Source organism: Loxodonta africana, chromosome 11 (assembly GCF_030014295.1).
Source record: "Loxodonta africana isolate mLoxAfr1 chromosome 11, mLoxAfr1.hap2, whole genome shotgun sequence".
NCBI classification, from domain to species: Eukaryota; Metazoa; Chordata; class Mammalia; order Proboscidea; family Elephantidae; genus Loxodonta; species Loxodonta africana.
Genome location: NC_087352.1, coordinates 28,989,258 through 29,016,367, shown reverse-complemented (window position 1 = coordinate 29,016,367; position 27,110 = coordinate 28,989,258). Strand labels below are relative to the sequence as shown.

The following is a 27,110-nucleotide window of genomic DNA, read 5'->3' as shown; positions in this document are numbered from 1 at the left end:
TACAATTTATATACATTTTTTTTTTTTTTGCAGAGAAGAAAGACAGGGACATCAAGCATAAATCAGTAAGCAAACATAAATTATTAGGATAAAAGTCTCTCAGGGAAGTAATGGAAACAAGAGATCAAAGAGAAAAATGAACCATGTAAAATTCCTGATAGTTAAAAAAGAGCTTGCTCATCCTATTTTAAAATGGATACTAGTAGGATGAAATCACTAGAGCATTTAGATTTCATTGGCTATATTTAAAAGATCATATGATAAGTTTTATTTTTAAATGAAATATTTACAACCTGCTGGCAATTATATCCTTTGCAACTACTTATATTTATTTTTTAAATTTTAAATGCCAACTTAAAAATACATTATCCCCTCTAGTGTTAGTTTTTCAAAATTCTTTTAGCGGTAGGCGATGTTTGAAGACCACTGCATTAGGGTATAGGGATCACCATGAAAGTACCTAAATAACCACAAAAGGTCAACAAACAGACTCACCATTCCCCTAATATTTTCACTGTCTCTTAATACTTTCATGTGTCTATATGTTCATACAGCAGGGCTTAAGGCAGGAATGACGGCTTTTACATCTGCTGCATATCATTCATTCATACACTCATGTGGCAAACTACCTAAGAGGGAGCTGTCCTGTTGTGGGAAGTCATCTCCTCACTCCAAACCAGTTATCAGCCTCAAATGAAGCTCAATACTTGCTAAAAAAAAAAAAAAGTTTTAAGAAATGCTTACTTTGCTGTGACTACACCCCGTGCCATCGAGTCTAGGTCATAAAAAGACAAGCCAACAGAATGCTGCATCAAAAAGCTCACCTTTCCACTCTTCATACTCACTTGAGGTCTCTAGCATTTCCCATAAAAGGATCCAGAGCTCCTTGGCAAAAAGGCTTATTCTAGGTATGGGGCAAGAGATGTGCACGAGCCTGTGAATTTTATCCTTCTAGAAAACAAGGAATCATTAAAAGCTACTGGGGTTATAACAGAAGGGCTTGGGAGCAAGCTTGAATAATGCCCCACCAGCCTAAGATGGGATCATTTGTGTGTTTGACCATCAATGAGGATGATAACTGTTATGGATTGGAACACATCCATTTTTAATGAAGTCATCTGTTTATATTGTTAAAAAAAAAAAAATTTGTCACCTTCTGGAGGATGCTAGGGAACCAACTCATTATTTTGAAAACTGGTAAATACAGGGAAAGAATTAAGTTTTTTTTTTTTTTTAATTAAGTGTTATGGATTGAATTGTGTCCCCCAGAAACATGTGTTATAAATCCTGACACTTATACCTGCAGTTATAATCCCATTTGGGAACGGGTTTTCTTTGTTACGTTAATGAAGAAGTATTAGTGTGGCGTGTGTCTTAAATGAATCTCTTTTGAGATATAAAAGAGCAGATTAAGCAAAAAAATAAGCAAGCAAGCACAAATGGAGGGGAAGATACAAGCCATATATGATTACCAAAGAACCTAAGAATAGAAGCTGAAAAGAGACAAGGACTTTCTCCCAGAGTAGACAGAGAGAGACTGCCTTCCCCTAGAGCCGGCACCCTAAATTCAGACTTCCAGAGTTCTAAACTATAAGAAAATAAATTTGTTTGTTAAAGCCACTCACTTGTGATATTTCTATTACAGCAGCACTAGATAACTAAGTAAGATTATTAAGAAATGGAATATCTGAATAGACCCATAACAAGTTAAGACATTGACTGAGTAATTTAAAAAAAAACTTTCCACCAAAGAAAAGGCCAGGCCCACATGGTTTCACTGAATTCTACCAAATGTTCACGTCTACCAATCCTTCATAAACTCTTCCAAAAATAGAAGAGGCGGAAACACTTTCCAGTTCATTCTATGAGCCCAGTATTATAGTATTACCCTGATATCAAAAGGGTACCTGATAACCGGAAAAAGACATCAAAGGAAAAGAAAACTACAGACCAATATCCCTCATAGATATGCAGACACTGTCAAGAATGCTAGCAAACCATATGCAGCAACACATAAAAAGGACGGTACACCATGACCATTGAGATTTATTGCAGGAATGCAAGGTTGCTTTCACCACCAAAAATCAACCAATATAATGTTGTTAGGTGCTGTCAAGTTGATTCTGACTCTTAGCAACCCTAAGTACAACGGAAGGAAACACAGCCCCATCCTGCACCATCCTCAGAATCGTTGTTATTCTTGAGCCCATTGTTGCAGCTACGGTATCAATCCATCTCACTGAGGGCTTTCCTCCTTTTCGATGACCCTCCACTTTACAATCAATATAATATACCTGTTAACTGAAGAAAGGACAAAAGCCACAGGATCATCTCAACAGACACAGAGAGAACGTTTGACAAAATCCAACACCCTTTAATGACAAAATATTCAAACTAGGCATAGAAGGAAATTTACACACGCTTTTAGAGGACATCTATGAAAAACACACTAATGTCACATTTAATGATTAAAGACCCCCTATTTTTTTTTTTTAAGATCAGAACAAGACAAGAATGTCCACTCTCACATCTTCTGTTTAACCCTGTACTAGAGGTTTTAGCCAGGGAAGTTAGGTAGGAAAATAAAAGACACCCAAATTAGAAAAAGGAAAGTTAAAATAGGTCCATTTGCATAAAACGTTGTTGTTGTTAGGTGCCTCACGGTAGGTGCTGACTCATAGTGACCCAATGTACCACAGAATGAAATGCTGCCATCCTCACAATCGTTGCTTTCTTGAGCCCACTGTTGCACCCACTGTGTCAAACCATCTCATTGAGGGTCTTCCTCTTTTTCACTGACCCTCTACTTTACCAAGCATAACGTCCTTCTCCAGGGCCTGGTCCCTCCTGACAACATGTCCAAAGTATGTAAGACAAAGTCTCACCATCCTTGTTTCTAAGGAGCATTCTGGCTGTACTTCTTCCAAGACAGATTTGTTCATTCTTCTTGGTAGTCCATAGTATATTCAATATTCTTCACCAACACCATAATTCAAAGGCATCAATTCTTCTTCGGTCTTCCTTATTCATTGTTCAGCTTTTGCAAGCAAATTAGGCAACTGAAAATACCATGGCTTGGGTCAGGCACACCTTAGTTCTAAAAGAGACACCTTTGCTTTTTAACACTTCAAAGAGGTCTTTTGCAGCAGATTTGCCCAATGCAACATGTCATTTAATTTCCTGACCACTGCTCACATGGGCGTTGACTGTGGATCCAAGTAAAGTGAAATCCTTGACAACGTCAATCTTTTCTCCATTGAGTGACTCCATTTATCATGATGTTGCTTATTAATCCAGTTGTGAGCATTTTTGTTTTATGTTGAGGTGCAATCCATACTGAAGGTTGTAGTCTTTGATCTTCATCAGTAAGTGCTTCAAGTCCTCTTCATTTCCTGCAAGCAAGGTTGTGTCATCTGCATATGGCAGGTTGTTAATAAGCCTCCCTCCAATTCTGATGCCGTGTTCTTCTTCATACAGTCCAGCTTCTCAGATTATTTACTCAGCACATAGATTAAGTAAGTACAGTGAAAGGATACAACCCTGATGCACACCTTTCCTGACTTTAACCACACAGTATCCCCTTGTTCTGTATGAATGACTGCCTGTTGATCTATGTACAGGTTCCTCATAAGTATAATTTAGTGTTCTGGGACTCTCATTCTTTGTAGTGTTATCTATAATTTGTGAAGATACACAGAGTCGAATGCCTTTGCACAGTCAATAAAACACAGGTAAACATCCTTCTGGTATTCTCTGCTTTCAGCCAAGATCCATCTGACATCAGCAATGATATCCCTTGTTCCACATCCTCTTCTGAATACAGCTTGAATTTCTGGCAGTTCTCTGTCTATGTACTGCTTCAACCATTTTTGAATGACCTTTAGCAAAATTTTACTTGTGTGTGATATTAATGATATTGTTTGATAATTTCCACATTCTGTTGCATCACCTTTCTTTGTAACGGGCACAAATACGGATCTCTTCCAGTCGGTCGGTAAGGAAGCTGTCTTCCAAATTTCTTGACAAAGACGAGTGAGCACCTCCAGCGCTGCATCCTATGGCTGAAACATCTCAGTTGGTATTCCGTCAATTCCTGGAGCCTTGTTTTTTGCCAATGCCTTCATTGCAGCTTGGACTTTTTCCTTCTGTACCATCGGTTCCTGATCATATGCTTCCTGCTGAAATGGCTGAACGTTAATCAGTTCTTTTTGGTATAGTGACTCTGTGTATTCCTTCCACCTTCTTTTGATGCTTCCTGAGTTGTTCAATGTTTTCCCTGTAGAATCCTTGAATACTGCAATTCGAGGCTTGAATTTTTTCTTCGGTTCTTTCAGCTTGAGAAACTCCAGGCGTGTTCTTCCCTTTTGGGTTTCTAACTGAGTCTTTGCACATGTCATCATAATACTTTGTCTTCTTGAGCCACCCTTTGAAATCTGGTCAGCTCTTTTACTTCATTACTTCTTCCTTTTGCTTTAGCTACTCGATGTTCAAGGGCAAGTTTCAGAGTATCTTCTGACATCCATTTTGGTCTTTTCTTTCTTTCCTGTCTTTTTAATGACCTCTTGCTTTCTTCATATATGATGTCCTTGATGTCATTCTACAACTCGTTTGGTCTTTGGTTGTTAGTGTTCAGTGCACCAAATCTATTCTTGACATGATCTCTAAGTTCAGATGGGATATACTCAAGGCGGTATTTTGATTCTCATGGATTTGTTCTAATTGTCTTCAGATTCAACTTGAACTTGCATTTAAGCAATTGATTGTCTGCAGTCAGCCCCTGGCCTTGTTCTGACTGATGATATTGAGCTTTTCCATCAACTCTTTCCACAGATGTAGAAAATTTGATTCCTGTGTATTCCATCTGGCAAGGTCCATGTGTATAATTGTTGTTTATGTTGTTGAAAAAACTTTTTTTGCAATGAGTAAGTTCTTGGTCTTGCAAAATTCTGTCATGCAATCTCCAGCATCATTTCTATCATCAAGGCCATATTTTCCAACTACCGATTCTTCTTCTTTATTTCCAACTTTTGCATTCTAATCACCATCTTGATTGCATGTTTTGAGACTGCAGAAGTTGGTAAAAAATCTTCAATTTCTTCATCTTTGGCATTAGAAGTTAATGTACGTATTTGAATAGTCATAGTAACTGGTCTTCCTTGTAGGCATATGGATATTATCCTGTCACTGATAGCACTGTACTTCAGAATAGATCTTGAAATGTTCTTTTTGATGATGAATGCAATGCTATTCCTCTTCAACTTGCCATTCCCAGCATAGTAGACCATATAGTTGTCTGATTCAAAATGGCCAATCCCAGTTTATTTCAACTCACTAATGCCTAGGATATCGATCTTTATGCAGCCCATTTCATTTTTGATGACTTCCAATTTTTCTAGATTCGTATTCCATACATTCCATGTTCCAGTTATTAATGGATGTTTGCAGTCGTTTCTTTTCATTTTGAGTCGTGCCACCTCAGAAGGTCCTCAAACTATACTCCATCCACATCATTAAGGTCGACTCTCCTTTGAGGAGGCAGATCTTCCCCAGTCATATTTTAAGTTCCTTCCAACCTGAGGGGCTCATCATCTGGCTCTATACCAGACAATGTCCCGCTGCTTGTTCATGAAATTTTCACTGGCTAATTTTTTCAGAAGAAGACCACCAGGTCCTTCTTCTAAGCCTGTCTTAGTCTGGAAGCTGTGATAAAACCTGTCCATAGTGGGTGACCCTGTTGGTATTTGAAATAACAGTGGCATAGCTTCCAGCAACACTCGAGCCAACACAGTATGACAAACTGACAGATGGGTGGGGTCATTTGCATATATGGTTTTGTATACAGAAAATCCTAAGGAATCCACAAAATACTTATTAGAACTAACAAAAGAGTTCAGCAAGATTGCAAGATACAAAGTCAATATACAAAGATAAATTTTATTTCTATACACTAAAAATAGCCAAACCCGTTGCCGTCGAGTCAATTCCGACTCATAGCGACCCTATAGGACAGAGTAGAACTGCCCCATAGAGTTTCTAAGGAGCACCTGGTGGATTCGAACTGCTGATCCTTTGGTTAGCAGCTGTAGCACTTAACCACTGCGCCACCAGGGTTTCCTTCTATACGCTAGCAATGAAAAACCGGAAAAGGAAATTAAGAAAACTACTCCATTTGCAACAGTGTTGAAAAGAATAAAATACTGAGAATTAAATTCAAGAAAAGTACAATACTACATTGAAAACTAAAGAACATCGTTGAAAAAAAAAGATCTACATAAATGGATACCACATATTCATGAATTGGAAGACATAATGTTGCTAAGAGTGCAATGCTCCTCCCAATTGATCTACTGGTTCAACACAATGCCTTTCAAAACCCTGGAGGCCTTTTTTGTAGTAATTGGCAAGCTGATCCTAAAATTTATATGGAAATTCAAGGGATCCAGAAATAGTCAAAACAAACTTGAAAAGAGGAACACATTTGGATGGCTCACACGTTACGATTTCAAAATTTACATGGTAGTCCTAGCATAAAGATAGGCACATAGATCAATTAGATAGAATGAGAGTCAAGAAGTAAATCCCTACACTTGTGATCAATTGATTTTTGACAAGACTGCCAAGACAATTCAATACAGGAAGGAGCGATTTTTTCAACATATGGTCTGGGATAAATGGACATCCGTATGCAAAATTATGAAGTTTAGAGTCCTAAACAAAAATTAACTTAGATCATAATTAGACCTAAATATAAGAGCTAAAATTGAACCATAATTGGACCTAAATGTAAGAGGTAAAATTATAAAATTTAGAACTCTTAGAAGAAAACACAGAATTAAATTTTCACTACTGGGGTTAGGTAATGATTTCTTAGATGATGTCAAAAGCATAAGCAATAAAAGAAAAAAAAAATAGATAAGTTGGCCTTCATCAAATTAAAAACTTTTGTGCTACAAAGGACAGCATCAAAAAAGTGGAAAGACACAATAGATAAATGGTAACTTTGGTGAAGGGTTAGACAGTACACAATACTGGGGAAGTCAGCACAACTTGACCAAGGCAAGGTCATGGAAGTTTCACAGACACATCCAAACTCTCTGAGGGACCAAGTTACTGGGCTGAGGACTGGGAGCATGGTCTTGGGAGACGTCTAGCTCAATTGGCATAACATAGTTTATAAAGAATATAGTCTACATCCTACTTTAGTAAGTAGAGTCTGGGATCTTAAAAGCTTGTAAGCGGCAATCTAAGATACTCCACTGGTCCTACGCCATCTGGAGCAAGGGAGAATGAAGAAAACCAAAGACACAGGGGAAAGATTAGTCCAAAGGACTAATGGACCACAGCTACCACAGCCTCCACCAGACTGAGATCAGCAAAACTAGATGGTACCTGGCTACCACCACCGACTGCTCTGACAGGGATCATAACAGAGGGTCCCCGACACAGTTGGAGAAAAATATAGAACAAAATTCTAACTCATAAAAAAAGACCAGACTTACTGGTCTGACAGAGACTGGAGAAACCCTGAGAGTATGGCCTCTGGACACCCTTTTAACTCAGTACAGGAGTCACCTGTACACCCTGTAGCCAAAGATTAGACAGGCCCATAAAACAAAACGAGACTAAATGGGCACACCAGCTCAGGGGCAACGATGAAAAGGCAGGAGGGGACAGGAAAGCTGGTAATGGGGAACCCAAGGTCAAGAAGGGGGGAGTGTTGAATGTCATGGGGTTGGCAACCAATGTTATAAAACAACATGTGTATTAAACATTTAATGAGAAACTAATTTGCTCTGTAAACCTTTATCTAAAGTGCAATTTAAAAAAAAAAAGAAAAAAAGTTGAAAGACAAACTATAGAATGGGAAAAATATTTGCAAAGTATTTATCTAATAAGGGACTTGCATCCAGAATGTATAAAGAACTATTAAAACTCATCAATAAAAACAATACCCCAGTTAAAAATGAGCAAAGATTTGAAAAGACATTTCTCCAAAGACAACATTCAAATGGCCAACAAGCACATGGAAAGATACTCAACATCATTAGTCATTACCAAAACCAAACCAAACCTGGTGCCATCGAGTCAATTCCAACTCACAGCGACCCTATAGGACAGAGTAGGCCTGCCCCATTGAGCTTCCAAGGAGTGCCTGGTGGATTCGAACTGCTGACCTTTTGGTTAGCAGCCATAGCACTTAACAACTACACTACCAGCGTTTCCTCATTAGTCATTAGAGAAATGCAAATCAAAACCACAATGAGTTACCACTTCAAACCCACTAGGATGACTGTAAGAAAAAGGTAGACACTAACAAGTATCGGTGAGAATATGGAGAAATCAGAACGATCATACATTTTTGGTGGGATTTTAAAATGGTACAGCCACTTTGGAAAACAGTTTGGCAGTTCCTTCAAATATCATATATCATAAACCAAAAAAACCAAACCCAGTGCTGTTGAGTTGATTCCGACTCATGGAGACCCTATAGGACAGAGTGGAACTGCCCCATAGAGTTTCCAAGGAGCACCTGGAGGATTCGAACTGCCGACCCTCAAATATCATAAGATCCGACAATTTTACTCCTAGGTATATATCCAAGAGAAATGAAAACATCTGTCCACAAAAAACTTGTATACAAATGTTCATAGCAGCATTTTTCACAATAGCCAGATGTTCACCAACTGACGAACAGATAAACAAACTGTGGTCTACCATTCAATGAAATACTATTGGGTCAAAAAAGGAATTAAGTACTGATACATGCCACAACATGGATGAATCTTGAAAACGTTACGTAAAAGAAGACACAAAAGACCAAATATTCTCTGATTCTATTTACATAAAATGTCCAGAATAGGCAAATCTATAGAGACAGAAAGTGAATTAGTGGGTGTCATGGACTAAGGAGAGAAAGAAATCGAGAATGATAGCTAATAAGCACAAGGTTTCTTTTGAGGGTGAAGAAGATGTTCTAAAATTAGATAGTGGTGATGGTTGCCCAACTCTTTAATATACTAAAAACCATCAATTTTTGTGCCTTAAAAGAGTGAATTTTAGCTTAATAGTGATGTTATTTTAAAAAGAGCTAACCTCAAAGGGGAAATTTGTTTAAACTGTCAACTGAAGGCTGATTAGAAGCTGAGTTTGGAACTGTGGAAAGTCCTGGAGGCTGGCCTTGGGTAGACCTGTGTAGGGTCTGCTTTTGCTGCAAACAGGAAATCCAAAGGGACCAAAGGGCTCCAGTCCCCTGCTATCAGCCACAATCGATTTAGAAGATGAGAGTTAAGGACTCAGGGAGGTTGGCATCCCATTATTGCTAGGCCTTGCCGAGAACGCAGGATGTGAGATTTGGACCAGCCCAGCTGGCAGGGCAAGCTTTTCCAGTTCCGAGGGGTCTGGCGAGCTGACTGGTGAGGTGGACAGAGGGCAGGCCCTCTGAGCAGGGTGGAACATGTATTCCCTTGCACTCCTACGCCACCCTGGCCCCACACTGGAGAAATCCAACACCTGCAGCACCCAGTTCCTTTTCTCCAAACCAGAAAATAAAAGTATGAGTGGCAGTTTAGGAGTCAACAGGGCTCTGGCAATATAAATCTATTTTCATCATTCAGCATCGCTCCCCAAAACATGCCCCAAGGACAATTCTTCACCTTTACCATTACCATGATTATTTCTTATTTTCCAGGTTAAAAAAATCATAGAAATGTAAAACTTTAATTTTCTCAATACATAAGGAAGCCTATCTAAGCTCAGGGCCCTGGTGGTGCTGTGGTTAAGAGCTCGGCTGCTAACCAAAAGGTCAGCAGTTCGAATCCACCAGCTGCTCCTCGGAAACACTACCCGGCTGTTCTACTCTGTCCTATGGGGTCACTGTGAGTCGGAATCGACTTGATGGCAACGAGTTTTATCTAAGCTTACCTGTACATGTAAACAAACCCATTCTATGTAGAAACACACTTAATTCAGGGCGTGAATGGGTCTGCAGGTCTACATCCCTGAGTCTGTGTAAAAGAAGAAATCCGAAGTCCTTCTAGTTGCCTAAGACATCCGAGTCCTGACTCAGTAAGGTCAGGCCAAACCTCTCAATGCGTGAGGCTTTCTCCTCACCCACACATTGGGCCCACGTTTGATGGGCACCTCTAGTCTGGGTCAACCACCTCAGCGCACGTTGATTTCAGGGATGCCTTTCTGGGACCTCATGTCTGATGAGGCACAGAAAGGCTCAGGGCTTTGCCTCGACCATAGCTACTTTGCACCAGTCTGGAATAAACCCCCTCCCTGACGCTGGTCAAGTCCTCCATCCACTACACTGAGCGGCTGCCACTCCAAGTCCCTAGAAAGTTCATTCTTCTTACAACTCAAAAGATGGTCCCAAGGTTTCACCTTAAACTCGCTCAGCTACTAGTTACCTAAGAACTTGAAACAGCTTGCGTCTGCTGACGGAAGTGCAACCTTAGTGCCCCACAAAGGGACCATCTATGTGGGAAAACAGCCACCAGACTTCTGTGGTATGAGAGTCACGGTCTGCGCCTTTCATAAAGGCTCAGAGGGACGGGATGAAAATGGAAGTGTTTTCTTCACCCCTTGGGCCTCCACAATGCCATCTTTTGACCCGAAAGGAAGGGGCAGCCCTCACTGTCTCACCACCCAGAGAAAAGCGGTGGGAACTGAGGGCTCACATGGCGTTGACTTTTAACACATTGTTTTTAATCTTTATAGAGGAAAAAAAGGGAGTCCCTGAGTGGCACAAACGGTTAGGCACTTGACTACTAGCCAAAAGGTTGGTGGTTCAAACCCACTCAGAGCCACGTCAGAAGAAGGCGTGGAGATCTGCTTCTGAAAAGTCACAGCCTTGAAAACCCTATACAGCTCTACTCTGACACACATGGGGTCACCATGAGTTGGAATTGACAAGACAGCAACTAACAACAGCAATAGAAGAAGGAAGTTAACCCTCAGAGAGGGAAGATCACTTGAGCATGGTCTCTGTCATAGCATGTCTGACTCAGGACCACCCCTGTCCCAGTTGCTCACAAAAAGGGGAATCAAACTCCAAGGGTAAAGCTTTCTAACTCTGAGTCTCCACAGTTCTTCGTCATTTCCTCAAAACACTCTGCTGTCTTTAAAAGGTGTTCTTACCACTCCTGCACATGGGGCATGGGGTGCTGGGAAGCTGACCACATATGCTGGGGACATGTTCACCTTAGGGAAAACAGCAGAGACCATCAAATCTCACTCCGGACAGAAAACAGAAAAGAAATCAGAAGGAAAACAGAGACCTGGAGTCTGGTGTGACCCCAAGGGTGTCTGCTGTGACCTGTGTGTGGCTGAGTCGTATGCAAGCAGGCCAGCTCCAAGGGCAACCAGTGTGATTCTATGTGGAGCCAGCTCCAGGGATCACTCTGCATATCACACATACAGAGGAAAATCATTGTCTCCAGGTTTTTCTAACACATGTGATTTTCTTAAAAACTGGATCACACTATCACTGTTTGGTGTGTTTTTCTTCATAGTTTGAACAGGATTGTGACCACAGAGCTCAAAGTTCAAACAGTGTTCAGTGAAAAGACTTCTTTCATCCCTGCCTCCCAGATCCCAGTGACCCCGCACCAACAATCCGTGACCTCCAGTCTTACGTACCCTCAGAAGACATTTTACACACACGAAGGTACTGTGTGGAAACTGCATGTATGTTCCCTCTGCCCCCACCGGTGTGCCCATACTTTCTTCACTCAATTGCTATATTTTGCTGGGTGCTCACAGTTCTAGGAGGGCATCTCTGACTCATAGACACCCCTAACCGTGGCTCACAGTGTGTGAAGTTCCTGTGGGGTCGAAGGCTCTGACTCTTGGTACCCGGGCTTCCAAGCTGCCCCTGGGGCATGAGGGCTCAGGACAGGCCACGGGAGCCTACCCACTATTGACCCACTGGCCACTCAAGTGTTAGCAAAGAGTCCTCATGTGTCCAAATCTGCTTAGCAGCAAATCATGTCTAAGATACCTCCCAACCCCAGAGCTCACCTGGCTACAAGCCCCACACGAGCAGGAACTGGATTGCCTTAGGGAACACAGAACCAACCCAACATACAGCCAGCACTCAAACATCACGCACTAACAGATGACGAACACCCATTCAGCACTTGTAGTAGGCTCCTATCTGCGGCATGCTCAGTGTCCGCAGCTACCCTTGCCTGTCCCGGTTCACACCATTACACATTCAGTCCCAGCTCTAGAAAAACAATTACTCACCCCAGAGGGGGCACAATAAGCCACTCTTACTGATGGGGGAAGCACATGGGGATCTCCACCAATAACCACACAGCCAATCCCACATGTCAGATAGGCGGGCAGTCCTGAGGGCCTGGGAAGCCACGACCCACTAGTTCCCCACCCCACACGCTTTCCTTCACCAAACTGACTCCCAAAAGAGGAGCGCATCACTGTCACGGCAGAGCAACCCAAGAACCACCGAGTCACCACCGTTTTAAGAAAGTACTACGACGCTTTTACAGATGTGTTATTTTGGGTGGCATGTGTCCAATGACCCACATAATTCTCTTTATTGGACCTCCCTTCACCAAACCATCAATTAGGAATTTATTCATTGAACCAGTTATTTTCCTGTGCTGAGCTTCACAGTTGTAAAAGATAAAACACGGTCCCCATTTTATCCCTCACTGAGCTTGACGCATAGTGGGCACTTGAAAAAATACTGAGTGAATGAACTGTATAAATACTAGATGTTAAATAGCGTAGCCAGTTTGGAAAACAGTCTGGCAATTCACCAAGTTGTACAACCATCACCACTATCCATTTCCAAATGTTTTTCATCACCCCAAATAGAAACTCAGTACCCCTTAAGCAATAACTTCCCTTCACCCTCCCCCAGCCCCTGGTAACTACTACTGAACCTTTGTCTCTAAGCATTTGTCTACTCTAGATGTCTCATATAAGTGGGATCATACAATATTTGTCCTTTTGTGTCTGGCTTTGTCTTAGTTCTCTAGTGTTACCATAACAGAAATGCCACGAGTGGATGGCTTTAACAGAAATTTATTTTCTCACAGTTCAGGAGGCTAGAGCTCAAAATTCAGGGCACCAGCTCTAGGGGAAGGCTCGCTCTCTCTGTTGGCTCTGGGGGAAGTTCCTCATGCCTTTAACTTCTGTTCCCTGGTTCCTTGGAGATCTCCATGTGTCTAGGCACCTATCTTACCCCATCTCTGCTTCTAGCTTGCATTTAATCCCTTTTATATCTCAAAAGAGACTGATGCAAGATACGCCCTATACTAATCCTACCTCATTAACATAACAAAGATAACCCATTCCCAAATGGGATTATAACCACAGGCATAGATGTTAGGATTTACAACACATATTTTGGGGGGACACAATTCAATCCATAACAGGTTTCTTTTTCTCAGCATGTTTTCAAGGTTCATCCATGCCATAGCATGTATCAGGACTTCATTTCTCTTTATGGCTGAGTAACATTCCATTGTGTGGATATACCACATTTTGTTTACCCATCCATCTGTTGACCGACACTTGGGTTGTTTCCATCTTCTGTCTACTGTGAACAGTGCTGCAATGAACACTAGTGCACAAGTATCTGCTTTCAATTCTTTTGGATGTATATCTAGAAGTGGAATTGCCAGGTCATATGGTAATTCTATATTCAAGTTTTTAAGGGACTACCATGCTGTTTCCCACAGAGGCTGCACCATTTTATGTTCTCACCAGCAATGCAAAAGGCTTTCAATTTCTCCACATCTTCACCAGCACTTGTTATTTTCTGTTTTCTGATAACAGTCATCCTAGTGGGTAAGACATGGTTCAAAGTGGTTTTGAATGCTAGCAAGTGGCCACCTAAGATGCATCAATTGGTCTCAACCCACCTGGATCAAAGGAGAATGAAGAACACAAAGGACACAAGGCGATTACGAGCCCAAGAGACAGAAAGGGCCACATAAACCAGAGACTAGATCAGCCTGAGACCAGAAGAACTAGATGGTGCCTGGCTACAACTGATGACTGCCCTGACAGGGAACACAACAGAGAACCCCTGAGGGAGCAGGAGAGCAGTGGGATGCAGACCCCAAATTCTTGTAAAAAGACCAGACTTAATGGTCTGACTGAGACCAGAAGGACCCCGGTGGTCATGGCCCCCAGACCTTCTGTTGGCCCAGGACAGGAACCATTGCCACAGTCAACTCTTCAGGCAGGGCTTGGACTGGACAATGGGTTGGAGAGGGATGCTGGTGAGGAGTGAGCTTCTTGGATCAGGTGGACACTTGAGACTATGTTGGCATCTCCTGCCTGGAGGGGAGATGAGAGGGTAGAGGGGCTAGAAGCTGGCGAAATGGACATGAAAAGAGAGAATGGAGGGAGAGAGCAGGCTGTCTCATTAGGAGGAGAGCAATTGGGAGTATGTGCCAAGGTGTATATGAGTTTTTGTGTGAGAGACTGACTTGATTTGTAAACTTTCACTTAAAGTACAACAAAAATTCTTTTTAAAAAGTGGTTTTGATTTGTACCTTCCTAATGACAAAAAAAAAAAAAATTTTTTTTTTTTTTTTAATGACTAATGCCATGGGCCATGATCCACCTATCAGTTTGTCATACTGTGGTGGCTTTATGTGATGCTGGAAGTTTGTCCATGGGATTGATGTGATGCTGGAAGCTATGCCACCAGTATTTCAAATACTAGCAGGTTCATTCATGGTGAACAGCTTTCAGCAGAACTTCCAGACTAAAACAGACTAGGACGAAAGGCCTGGTGATGTACTTCCAAAAGTTAGCCAATGAAAACCTTATGGATCATAACAGGATACTGTCCAACTCACTTGCTTTGGACCCATCATCAGGATGGATCAATTGCTAGAAGAGGACATCATATTTGGTGAAGTAGAGAGCCACTGAGGGCGAGGGAGACCCTCAGTGAGATGGACCGGCACAATAGCTGCAACAATGGACTTGAATATGCCGGTGATTATGAGGATGACGCAGGACTGGACAATGTTTAATTCTGTTGTACAAAAGGTCACTATGAGATGGGGTCGACTTGACGGCATTTATCTATCTGTTGACTAATGATGCTGAGCACCTTTTCATGTGCTTAATGGTCATTTGTATATGCTCTTTGGAGAAATGTCTATTCAAGTCCTTTTGTCTATTTTTTAATTGGGTTGTTTGTCTTTTTGTTGCTGAGTCAAACCAATTTCCTTTTAATGTTCAGAGTTTCTCTGTTTGGTTTAGCTTATTTCTCCCTCCCCACCCTTCCCCCCCGCAGGCACTAACATCAATGTGTTTGGTGACCTTCACAGGCAGGGAAGTGGCAAGACTGCTGACCTCTCTCAGAGTTGCATGGGGAGCAAGCCAACTGTCACCTTCGAAAAGCTGTTCCCCTTCTAAAGTACCCAACGGACCATTTCTAAACTAGCAATTGCCTGGGAATTCTAGTTGATCCTCATCTGAGCTCAACTAAGCCAACATCTATTGGGCATCTCCTACCTGCAAAGCACCGGCCTTCACATCCCAGATGCTAAGTTTTCCCTTCGAGCAGCTTTCTAAGTTGGTCTTCCAGTGGCTACGCCCTCTGAGCACACATGGAGGATGGAGACAGGAGGCCAGCTCTTCTGAAAGCAGTGGAGACCCAGCTGGATCGGAAGATCCTCTGACTTGTTTTCAACCAGCCCAAGCAGGCTGCTGATGCCAGAGAGCAGACAGGAGCAATTATGGGAGCCTGAGTGTGATAGCTGGTCTGGCCAAGGCGGGGCAGGCTAACACTTGTAAACCTCTGGCCCCAAGGGGATGTGAAGTTGTTGATTTTGTGACACCTTTGATCTCAGGATGAAGAACCCCCTCCTTCACACAAAAAACTTCCCCCAAAATTGCTGTTTATTCAACTGAACCTTCAACAGATTCTAAGGCCAGGATGCTCCCTGTCTTGGTCACCCTGGTGTGCCCAGCATGAGCACCACCTGGAATAAAGTAGTTGCTCAGTAAATGAATAACTGGATAGATGCAACCAGACTTTTAACAACAGTCACTGAATAGAGGACTTCCCTTCAGGCCATGCAGCCAGAATATCCTATAGTGATACAAGAAGATAGAATTTCTTCCTCAGAAAGCATATGACCTCACCATTCCAGCTGTTTCGTACAAGGTCTGAATCCAGACAGACCATGGAGACCTGTTACTCTACGGAAGGTGAGGTGGGCATGCCTTCATCTGCATCCAACCTCAAGTCTGAAGTTTGTAGGCTACTACGATGAGCCAGGAGCCTTCTCCTCCAGCAGCCTCTGACTTTGGAGACTCGTGTGAGCTTTATGACCCTGGGCAGGCTAGTTAGCCCCTGTGACTCAGTTTTCTCTCTGTAGAATGGGGTGACAGCAGAACCCATTTTCAGGGTTGACAGTCATGAGCTGCCATTTGCAGCTGTGATGCACTGAGAGCAGTGTCTGGCCCAGGGGGTGGCTAAATAAACCTTAATAGCCCAGAGCAGGCCCCAACCGCGGTCACATCCCCAGCGTGCTCAAGGAAACGTAACACCTGCCACTCCCCAGGTTCATGAGAGGAAGTGGGGAACTGGTGAGCATGTGGATGTAACACGTCAGCAGCCTTTGAGCCCATGAGGTGGCTGCTTGGGAGGCTCCTGCTCTGCCTCTCCAGGTGCTCCACCCTACTTAACTCTCAAAGGCTAGCAGGTCCTTCTACCGGAAAGGACGGGAGTTGTAAATGTTGGCACTTCATGAACGACTGCATCCTCCAATCCCAGACACTCCTTCCCTTCAGCTGAACTTGGGAGAACGATGACCCTCCAGCTGAATGCAGGGGTCCTAGCCAGGGTGCCTCCTGGAAAGGCTGAGGCCGAGCCAGTAGTTGGGCAGTGGTCTAGGGAGGCATCAATGCCATCAGCACCCACCAAACTGATGCTCCCCACTTGGGTCCCTGATAAGAGTCTCCTGAACCAAGTCGTCGGACCTGTTTAAACACAGCCATCCACAGATACAACAAAACCGGATCTGAAAAGGGTGGAGCTGACACACGCAGGTGAGTCACACCTGTCTAGGCAGCTCCCAACGGGCCACGGGAGGCAAGCACCCAACAGGAGAAGCCTGCCCGGCTCAGGCTCCATTTCCCCAGCTATCTCACGTCACCCCAGGTGGAAGGGTATGCATCTACAGTGCCAGGTCTGGCCACCAATCATCTCAGCCAAAGATAAGATCTCGGGGACCAGAAGAAACATGCTGACATAGATGCTACATGCAGGCACAGAGCCCAGCTGGTGGCACGGCTCCTCCTACACCCACCTCTGGGAGCCCTGGCTTAATGCCTGGGGGCCAGGCCGCTCCCTGGGACACAAGGCCACTCCTGAGCCCAGAGCTCCCCTCGACACCATCTGGATTGAGTGGCAAAACCTTTGTGGACAAGCAGTTCCCATAAATCAATAAAGAACACACTAGCTAATACAGAAAGGGGATGCAAGACACAAACAGACAATTAAAAAAGATATATAAATAGCCAACAAATATGAAAAATTTCCATTCAATAGCAATTCAAGAAATGCAAATTATAAGACTGCGATACCAATTCACTTATTAAATTGGCAAGGAATGAGAGAATACCCAGTGCTCGGGCTGGAAGGTGGGGACAGAGACAGCAATGGATGGATGGGTAGATGTGAAACTGAGAAGGTAAAATAGTACAAGAGTCTTTCTTGAGAAAATTTACCAATGTGTATTCGAAGCCTTAAAAATGTGCATACCCACAATACAGGGGAGGTCAGCACAACTGGACTAAACCAAAAGCAACGAAGTTTCCTGAATAAACTGAATGCTTCAAAGGCCAGTGTAGCAGGGGCTGGGTGCTGGGGACCATGGTTTCAGGGGACATCTAAGTCAACTGGCATAATAAAATCTATTAAGAAAACATTCTGCTTCCCTCTCTGAAGAGTGGTGTCTGAGGTCTTAAACGCTAGCAAGCAGCCATCTAAGATGCATCAATTGGTCTCAACCCACCTGGATCAAAGGAGAATGAAGAACACAGAGGACACAAGGCAATTACGAGCTCAAGAGACAGAAAGGGCCATGTGAACCAGAGACTACATCATCCTGAGACTAGAAGAACTAGATGGTGCCCGGCTACAACTGATGACTGCCCTGACGGGGAACACAACAGAGAACCCCTGAGGGAGCAGGAGAGCAGTGGGATGCAGACCCCAAATTCTTGTAAAAAGACCAGACTTAATGGTCTGACTGAGACTAGAAGGAACCTGGTGGTCATGGCCCCCAGACCTTCTGTTGGCCCAGGACAGGAACCATTCCCAAAGCCAACACTTCAGAGATGGATTGGACTGCACAGTGGGTTGGAGAGGGATTCTGGTGAGGAGTGAGCTTCTTGGATCAGGTGGACACTTGAGACTATGTTGGCATCTCCTGCCTGGAGGCGAGATGAGAGGGTGGAGGGGGTTAGAAGCTGGCGAAATGGACATGAAAAGAAAGAGTGGAGGGAGAGAGCAGGCTGTCTCATTAGGGGGAGAGTAATTGGAGTGTGTAGCAAGGTGTATATGGGTTTTTGTGTGAGAGACTGACTTGATTTGTAAACTTTCACTTAAAGCACAACAAAAATTATTTAAAAAAAAAAGTGCGTACCCTTTTACCCAGTAATTTCACTTCAAGGATTATATTCTGAAGAAATAATCAGAGTTCTGTACTGATTTAAACTTCATATACTTTATACATGTAGTCTATATTACATATGTTGTATATATCATTTTTACATAAAGATTTAACTATAAAGATGTTATTCGCAGCATTGTTTATTACAGCAAAAAATGGAAATAACTCAAACAGGATATCAGTTAAATTATGGTGTAGACGTAAGATGTAGTCATTTAAAAAACATTTCTAAAAATATTAATGACATGAGAAACATGTGCAAAACATTCTTAAACTGGAGGGGTGGCAGTCTACAAAATACTGTGCCTATAAAATATTATCCTAATGCTAAAAAGAAACCCCACTCCCGTCAAGTCCATTCCGACTCATAGCGACCCTATAGGACAGAGTAGAAGACGAAATGCTAGAAATGTTAATGCTAGAAGACGAAAATGTATGTATGTACACATGGGTACAAAAAATACCAGAAGGACATTGAGCAACATGCAAACAGTGGTTCACCTTGGATGGGACCATTAACCAATGGCTTTTACTCCTCTCTGTGCTTGGCTATAGGTTCTAAATTTTCTACAGCAACAACGCGCTTTATATAATCCAAAAAAGCCCCCAATGTTATTTAAACAAAGAAGCAAAAACTGGATTAAAAACTTCAATGGAGTTGTTCTCTCCCAAATACAGTGGCTACTGTAGACTTATGAGGTGTAAACACCATCCCTTCCTTAAAAAGGGCTTACAGTGTATAGTTATATAATAGTTGCTTAGGAAAAATAACGTCTAAGCCAGAGTTCTATCCTGTGCCACAAGAGATACAGAAATATGAGAAAGGGTCAGATGAAGGGGGGGGGCACTGGTGGTGGAATCAGGAATCTCTGTAGAAGAGGCAGCACTTTAAGAGGTCATCAAAGTAGGGTAGATTTTTAGACAAAGCAGACGGGGAAGCAACAAAACCAGAGGCACGCAGGTCAGAAAAAACATGGGCTTCAGCCATTAGCTCAGGGATGGAGAACATGAGTAGCTGGTAATCAATGTCTGAGTTGGAAGGAGCCTGGGAATATATAACTCAGACAGGTAATACAGGGGCCTCCAGCCAGGGTGAGTGGGTGGGGTGGAGACACAGCAACCATCGCACAGAGCATCGCACGCAGATGAGATGAATGCTTCCCTTCAGTCTTGCAGGATGCGCAGATGCCAGTGGGGCTGACAAATACAGATGCAGTTAAAGGCACTACTCAATTCCTAAGGGCATCGTGTCGCTCTCTATCTCCCTGGTCTGAAATGTGTCTCCCTCCCCCCCGCCCCACCCAGATGTCTTTGTATCTGCCTCCCTTCCCACCTTCAGGTCTTCTGTGAAGAGAGGCACAAGCCAAAGGTAAGTGGCAAAATTCGGCCTAATTACCACAACCAAAAGTACAAACAGCTGGCCTGGGGCACAGAGAACTACTGGTGCAAAAGCTGAGGTCTCTGGGGAAGGGGAGGGAGTCACCAAGTCAAGTTCATGCCCCGCCCCTGCTGCACACCTGGACCCTGTCCCCAGGCCATTGGGAGCTGACCAGCTGTAGGGTATGGCCAATGTCAAGAATTCTGAGAGGGTTGGAGGAGGTCTGCAGACCCAACACCCCGAAACATCACAGGATCCTGACCCACAGCTCTTAACTCTCTTACAACGTGGGGAACGTCTTCACATTCATCAGCTTGTTTGGCTCTGGGAGGCACGCAGAACAGGTATAGCGCTGTTTTACAGACTAAACAACTGAGACTCGGAAGAGCCCGGAAGTTCGAGAAGAGAGCAGGGCGGGCCCTGCCTGGGCCCAGCTCCTCACCACCATTCTCCCCATGTAAAAGCCCAAGTTGTATGGTGCTGCAGGAGGCTGAGTAAAGACAGGTTTTCCATCAAGTTTTGCTCTATTTTGACACAAATGCATGGAGTAGAAACAGGCTCCTGCTGAGCTGCGCCAATGCCCAAGCCTGGTGCAAGCAATTTTTCTTATTATTCTTCAAAATAGGTTCAAACATCTCTTGTGCTAACGACTACCAACTACAAAGTCGGTCTGTGGGAGGGTGTCCAGAGGGAAGAGCCTGGGCCTCTCTGAACAAACAATAAGTTCCGGCCATCATCTGAAAGCCTGCTGGGGGGGCGGGGGGCAGTGTCCAGCGAGCCAGCTGGCCACAGGCCCAGGCCATGTGGGCCTTGCAGAGTGCCCTCACCTGGGCAGAGCAGAGGGAGTCAGGCAGCTGCTCCCCGAGACACAGTGGCCTGAGGCAGGCTCCTCGCTGCCTGGAGCAAAGGCAGCAGCCCTAACCCTCTCCCAGGCGGACTTCCCCCAGGGGATCCAGGCCTGATTTGTGCCTCTGGTCCTCTTCAGCCATGCTGTCTGTGGCCAGTGCTACACAGGGACTGAGTTTTTAATTTTAATGAAATTAAGAAGCCACTGTAAAAAGACCGCACTGGTAGTCACACAAGACTACACATATGATAAAAAATACTGCATAGGACTAAATACACACACACTCAGAGCCCCACAGTCACACACACTCTCACACCACACACACGGACACACACTCCCACATACATATTCTCTCACATACATACACTTATACACACAATCACAATGCTCCCTCACACTGTTCTACTCATACACACACATGCTCTCACACACATACCCTCACACGACACACTCATCCATGCTTACACATATACACACTCTCACATACCACACGCTCACACACTGTGGAACACACTCATACATACGCTCACATGCTCTCACACACATTCTTACATATATACATACTCACATATACCACAGGCACTTAATCACACAATTTCCATGCATTCACACTTTGCACACACACAAGCACACACTCACACACACCACACACTCACACTGTCACACATACTCATATACACACTCACATGCTTATACTCACACACACATTCACACATATACACTATCACACAGTCACACACACCATACACATTCACTCTCACACATATGTGTGCATCCAGCTGGTGAGAAGAACGAGGTCAGGGGAGTGCATCCACACCAACTTCTTGGGTCCGATGCTGCGCGGTAGCTGTGCGCGGTGTTACCATTAGGGGATCCTTATTATTTCTTAAAACTTCTTGTCAATCTACAATTATATCAAAATAAAAACTTTTAAAAAAGTAGATACCACGCGTGGCTATTGTGCTGGACGGTGCATCTCTAGAAAGTTACATTTGACCAAATTAAGGAAACTGGACGGTTATTTTTGCCTCCCACTCATGCTCGCAGTTTCCTCCCCCTTACATAACCCAAAGAGGACATTTGATTTCGGTGGGCACTCCTGGGCAGAAGAGGGAATGTGGCCAGAGTTAGAGTTAGCGTGGGGGAAGGGCAGGGTCTCCTAATGAGAAAGTAAGGGGTCGAAAAACAGCCCCGCCTGTTCTGCCCCTAGAGACCCCTCGGTGGGTCTGGGCAGCCAGGGGAGGGGTACCGCTGGACTCGCCTCCCGGGTTCCACACACATCTCCCCAGAGGCTGGGCCCCAGGTGGGCGCGGAGCGAGGTCTCGAGCCCACCTTCCGCGGCCCACCCCTTTACAGAGAAGGAAGGTGGTGCAGAAAAGGGTGCAAGAGAGCTCCTCTTGGGCAGCAATCATTCCAAGGCCGAGCACCCCCTCCTCCGGACCCTAAAGGCTGAGGCTGCTCCTTGGCCTGCGGGTCCACGACTGAGACCTTCCTCTGCGGCGAAGGCGCGGTAGGGGAGCCGCCCCCGCAAAGGGCACATTCGCCTGATCCTATCAGACAATCGTCCCCACACACACCCGATCACCCGCAGGTTCGGGCACGCTCGGGCCGGGCGCGGGCGTCTGGAGGTGCAGGGCCTGGGGACCGGCCGGGGTAAACGCGGGACTGGAGGGCTGGGCTGGGGGCCTGAGGGGTCCAGTCCAGGGGGTGCCTGGAGCCAGACCCGGGGTTTGGGAGCCAGGTGGTGAGTTAGGGGCCGAACTCGGGAGCCAGGGGGCGCGCCAGGGGGACCAGAGGGCCCGGGAGACTTGGGAATCAGAGGGTCCAGGACACCGGGGAACTGGAGGGTGGGGCGGGGGTATTCAGTCCGGACTCGGTGCTGGAACTGGAGTCTAGTCCGGGGGTCCCACTCAGGACGCTCGCGGCCGGCCTCATCGCTGGTAAGGAGTCTCCTCCGCAACGCGAAGGAGGCGACGCGGCCAGGGCCCTTTCTAAGAAGCCCGACGCCGAGCAGCCCACGGCCCCGGTTCGCCCAGGAAACGCCGCCCTCCCTACGAACGTGCAGAGCGCCCGGGTCGCCCCTCAGCTGGCTGAACAAAAGAGCAGTTTTGGCAGAGCGCTCCGGCCCCGCGCAAGCTGCTCCCGCTGGCCCTCGGCCCTCCGGCCGCGCCGGCTCCGAGCTGACCATCCTGGGCGCCGGCTTTGTCTGCGGGGCCCGCAAACAGCCAGACCCCTGTGCATCCCGCGGCCCCGCGCCGAGGGGCGGGCAGTGCACGAGCTCGGAAAGTTGTTGCCGGCGCCTCTCCCTCCCACTTTGTCAGGCCCCTCCGCGTCCTCCCCATTCATTTGAAGGGGGTGCAAAGCCCCCGGCCGGGCAGACCCCTCCGCGCTAACCTTGCTTTTGACTTCCACGGCGCTGCAGTCGTAGAAGCGCAGGGTCTGAGACTTGTGGAAACTCCGGTTCATGGTTTCGGCCCCGGGCTGCCTCGTCGTCGCCCTCGCTCCGCAGGGTCTGCAGAAGGGCTCTGGGAGCCGCGACCCTACCCGCCACGCCTGTACCCCACGACTCCGCTTCCTCGCCGTGCGCCCCGGCCGCTGTCCGGGTCCGACTGCCTCGCGCCCCGCGGACTCCCTGTGTGGCGGGGCCGAGCGGGGCTGGCCGCGCGCCTCCGGGACACCGGAGAACGCGCGCGGGAGGAACGGGGACGCCGGCGCGCACTGCCCCACCTCCCCGCGCCCCGAGGCCCCGCCCTTGTCCCGCCCACCAGAGGCCACGCCCCACGCCCCGTCCTCCGCGGCCCCGCCCCGAAGATGCCGCTTGGCGGCCCTCGTCAGGGGCTCTCCGCGGGCGGGAAAGGAAACCTAGTCATCCTCCAACCGTGCTCTCACCGACCCGCCCGGGCCGCCTCGCTTCCTTCGTGCCCCGGCTCGCCCAGCCAAGGTTCTGTTTGGCCTCCACAGACAGCCTGGGAAGGGGACTGGTTTCTGGCATTGTCTCCGGTAATTATTTAAGAGAGTAATGCTAATGAAAACCACAGGAGGCTTGATTACACTGGTATTCACCTGTATATACCAGTTGCCCAATTGTAGGTAGTCTTCGAGGGGGGTCTGCAGGGAGGCAAACTCCTAAGGAACAGCCAAGCACAGGTCAAATTAAACGAGATAAGGAAGAGTCAGAGCACTCTAGGCCTGATGAGAAGTTTTTTTTTTTTTTCCAAAGGCAGCCCTTAGAAGAAAAGAACATTTTAGGAGAAAGATGGCACCGGTTGTTAGCAACTTCGTTGGGGTGCTTATTAATCAGAAGCCCCTGGAAAAGGGGCTGTCTACAAAACCAAAGATACAGTCCCTGTCCTTCAGGACTTTATGATGAACTAAGAAGACGTAACAGTTTTTTTTATTATTAATTATAATGTATAAAATAAATTATAATTTTAAAGTTATATATACTATTATAAGTTATACATTTAGTATAAGTTCATTGTAAAAGAAATCTGGAGAATATAAAGAAATGAAAGAAAACTGTTAAAATCACTCAGAATCACACCATTCAACAATCAATGCACCTAACCTTATTTTTATTGTGCTTTAAGTGAAAGTTTACAAATTAAGTCAGTCTCTCATACAAAAATTTATATACGCCTTGCTAAACACTCCTAACTGCTCTCCCCCTAATGAGACAGCACACTCCTTCCCTCCACTCTCTATTTTCCTGTCCATTTGGCCAGCTTCTGACCACCACCCCCCCCCCGCCCTCTCATCTCTGCTCCAGACAGGAGATGCCAACATAGTCTCATGTGTCTACTTGGTCCAAGAAGCTCATTCTTCACCAGTATCATTTGCTATCCCATTGTCCAGTCTAATCCCTTTCTGAAGAGTTGGCTTTGGGAGTGGTTCCTGTCTTGGGTTAACAGAAGGTCTGGGGACCATGACCGCCGGGGTGCTTCTAATCTCAGTCAGACCATTAAGTCTGGTCTTCTTACGAAAATTTGAGGTCTGCATCCCACTGCTCTCCTGCTCCCTCACGGGTTCTCTGTAACACACCTAACCTTTTGATACATTTTATTTCAGTTGATTTTCCTACATGCATATTTATATAATTTACAAAATTGTGATCATTGTGTTTATCCAGTTTTACAACTTGCTTTTTTCACCTAATGTTAGGGAAAATTTCATTAAAAATTCTTAGAAAACATTATTTTTTTAAAGTTACACAGATAAATATAAGCATAATTTTTAATTATGACTTATTATGGGATATTTAAGATGTTTCCAATGTTTTTCTCTTATATAGTACTTTTTTTCTTGAATACACTTATTTGTGATTGTATCTTTAGACTTGATTGCAAAAAATGGAATTTCTAGGCCATAGAGTACACACAGTTCTAAAGCTTTTAATGCAGATTGCCAAAATGCAGTCTCCAAAATTTAATTTTCGTTTCATTTCACTAATAATTACCCTATTACATGCCAGCGACTATGATTACAAAGTCACAGAGTTACAATCCCTGCCCTTAAAAGAAAATAAGAGACTGGCCAGGGGACCAGACAGAGTTCTGAAATAAGGCCCACATGAAGAAGTAAGTAAGCACACAACAAGTGCCAAGAGATACACACTTAGCAGCTGAAACAGAACAAACTGACTTGTCTTTCAAAGGGAAATTTCCTAAACTGAATGTGGGTCTTTGGTCTTAAAGAAAATCATAGATTTATTGCTGGCTGCCAGCTACCAGTTAGTGTGAACAACATTGTTTTGTCATGAGTAGGAGGAGATGGTCAGGAGTCAGATATTTTAAAGAGAGAGGGACAAGGGATTGAGAGGAGGGATGAGCAGCATTCTAGGTTGGGGAGGGGTGGACCAGCAAGCTCAAGGGTTTAGGAATGGGAGGAAACCTTTGGAGAAAGAGCCCAGTCAGCAACAGATTCCACATCGCCAAGCAATAGGGTCAATACATTCTCCAAATGTCCAAAATGACCTTTAAGCAATCCACCTTTGCACATGGGCATGTGCTGGGAAGGGGCTGATGCCAAGTGTCTTCCACACACAGTTGAATCTCAGCAGCTCAAAGCAGAGAAAATAGAAGGTAAATTCAGGGTGTCGACAGGGCCATGTTCTTTCTCAAGGCTCTAGGGAAAGATCCTTTCTTCCTAGTAGCTCCAGGCATTCCTTGGCTTGCAGCTGCTGCATAACTCCATCTCTGCCTGTGTGTTCACATGGCCATCCTGCCTCTGTGTCTCTTCTCTTTCCTAGGACACCATTCGGGTTGCATTAGAGTCCACCCTATTTCAGTATGACCTCATGCTAACTTAACTGGTAACATCTTCAAAGACCCTATTCCTAAACAAAATCACATTCGCAAGTATCAGGGGTTAGGACTTTAATATCATCTTTTTGGGTGACACAACTTAATCCATATGAGTGTTCTACATATTTTGCAACAATACTACAATTATACTACAATTATCATCCCCATTTTACCAAAGGAAAATTTGAAGCTTCGAGATAGTAAATAATTCACTTAAGGTCACACAGCTAACAAGCTACAGAACCAGGATTTAAACATAGCCTTTTCTATATCCTGAACCCCCTGTTTTTGACCACTACTTCTTACTGTGTACTAGACATGTTCATTTGTAAACATGAACAAGTTTTAATATTGAGCAATGGGGACGAAGTACAGTTAGGAATTGTCTTAGGCTGGGTTCTCTAGAGAAACAAAACCAGTAAAGTGTATAAATATATATATGGAGAGAGAGAGAGATTTATATCAAAGAAACTGCTTGTGGTTGTAGAGGCTGGAATGTCCCAAGCCTGTGGATCAGGATAGAGGCTTCTCCTGATTCACGCAGCTGCAGGGGCTGGCGAACCCAAGATCAGCAGGTCAGAAAGCAGGGCTCTTGCTCACAGGCTGTGAAGATTGAGAAATCCCAAGTTCAGCAGGTAAGCTGCTAGCTCAAGTCCCAAGAACAGGAGGTCTGATGAACAGGAGCCAGCTGTAGGATCCAGAGCAAGCAAAAGAGCCAGAACATCTGCTTATATTTGAATGCAGACCACACACCCAAGGAAACTCCCTTTCAACTGATTGGCTACTCACAGCACATCCCATCATGGAAGTGATCACATAAAAACACTGAGAATCATGGCCCAGCCAAGTTGACACAGAATCTTAACCATCACAGGAATGGTCTTCTGTTTAAACGTCAA

General features: G+C 44.9%; 1 protein-coding gene across 1 annotated transcript in view; it reads right to left on the bottom strand.

The window, feature by feature from the left end:
• Positions 1-23,488, bottom strand: part of PARD6G (par-6 family cell polarity regulator gamma) — an 83,170-nt gene extending 59,682 nt beyond the window's left edge. Inside the window, exon 1 of the mRNA XM_064294359.1 lies at positions 23,303-23,488. Coding sequence (XP_064150429.1) covers positions 23,303-23,374 — 72 coding nt within the window. The 5' untranslated portion in view covers positions 23,375-23,488. The remainder of the gene's footprint in view (positions 1-23,302) is intronic.
• Positions 23,489-27,110: the final 3,622 nt, after the last annotated feature.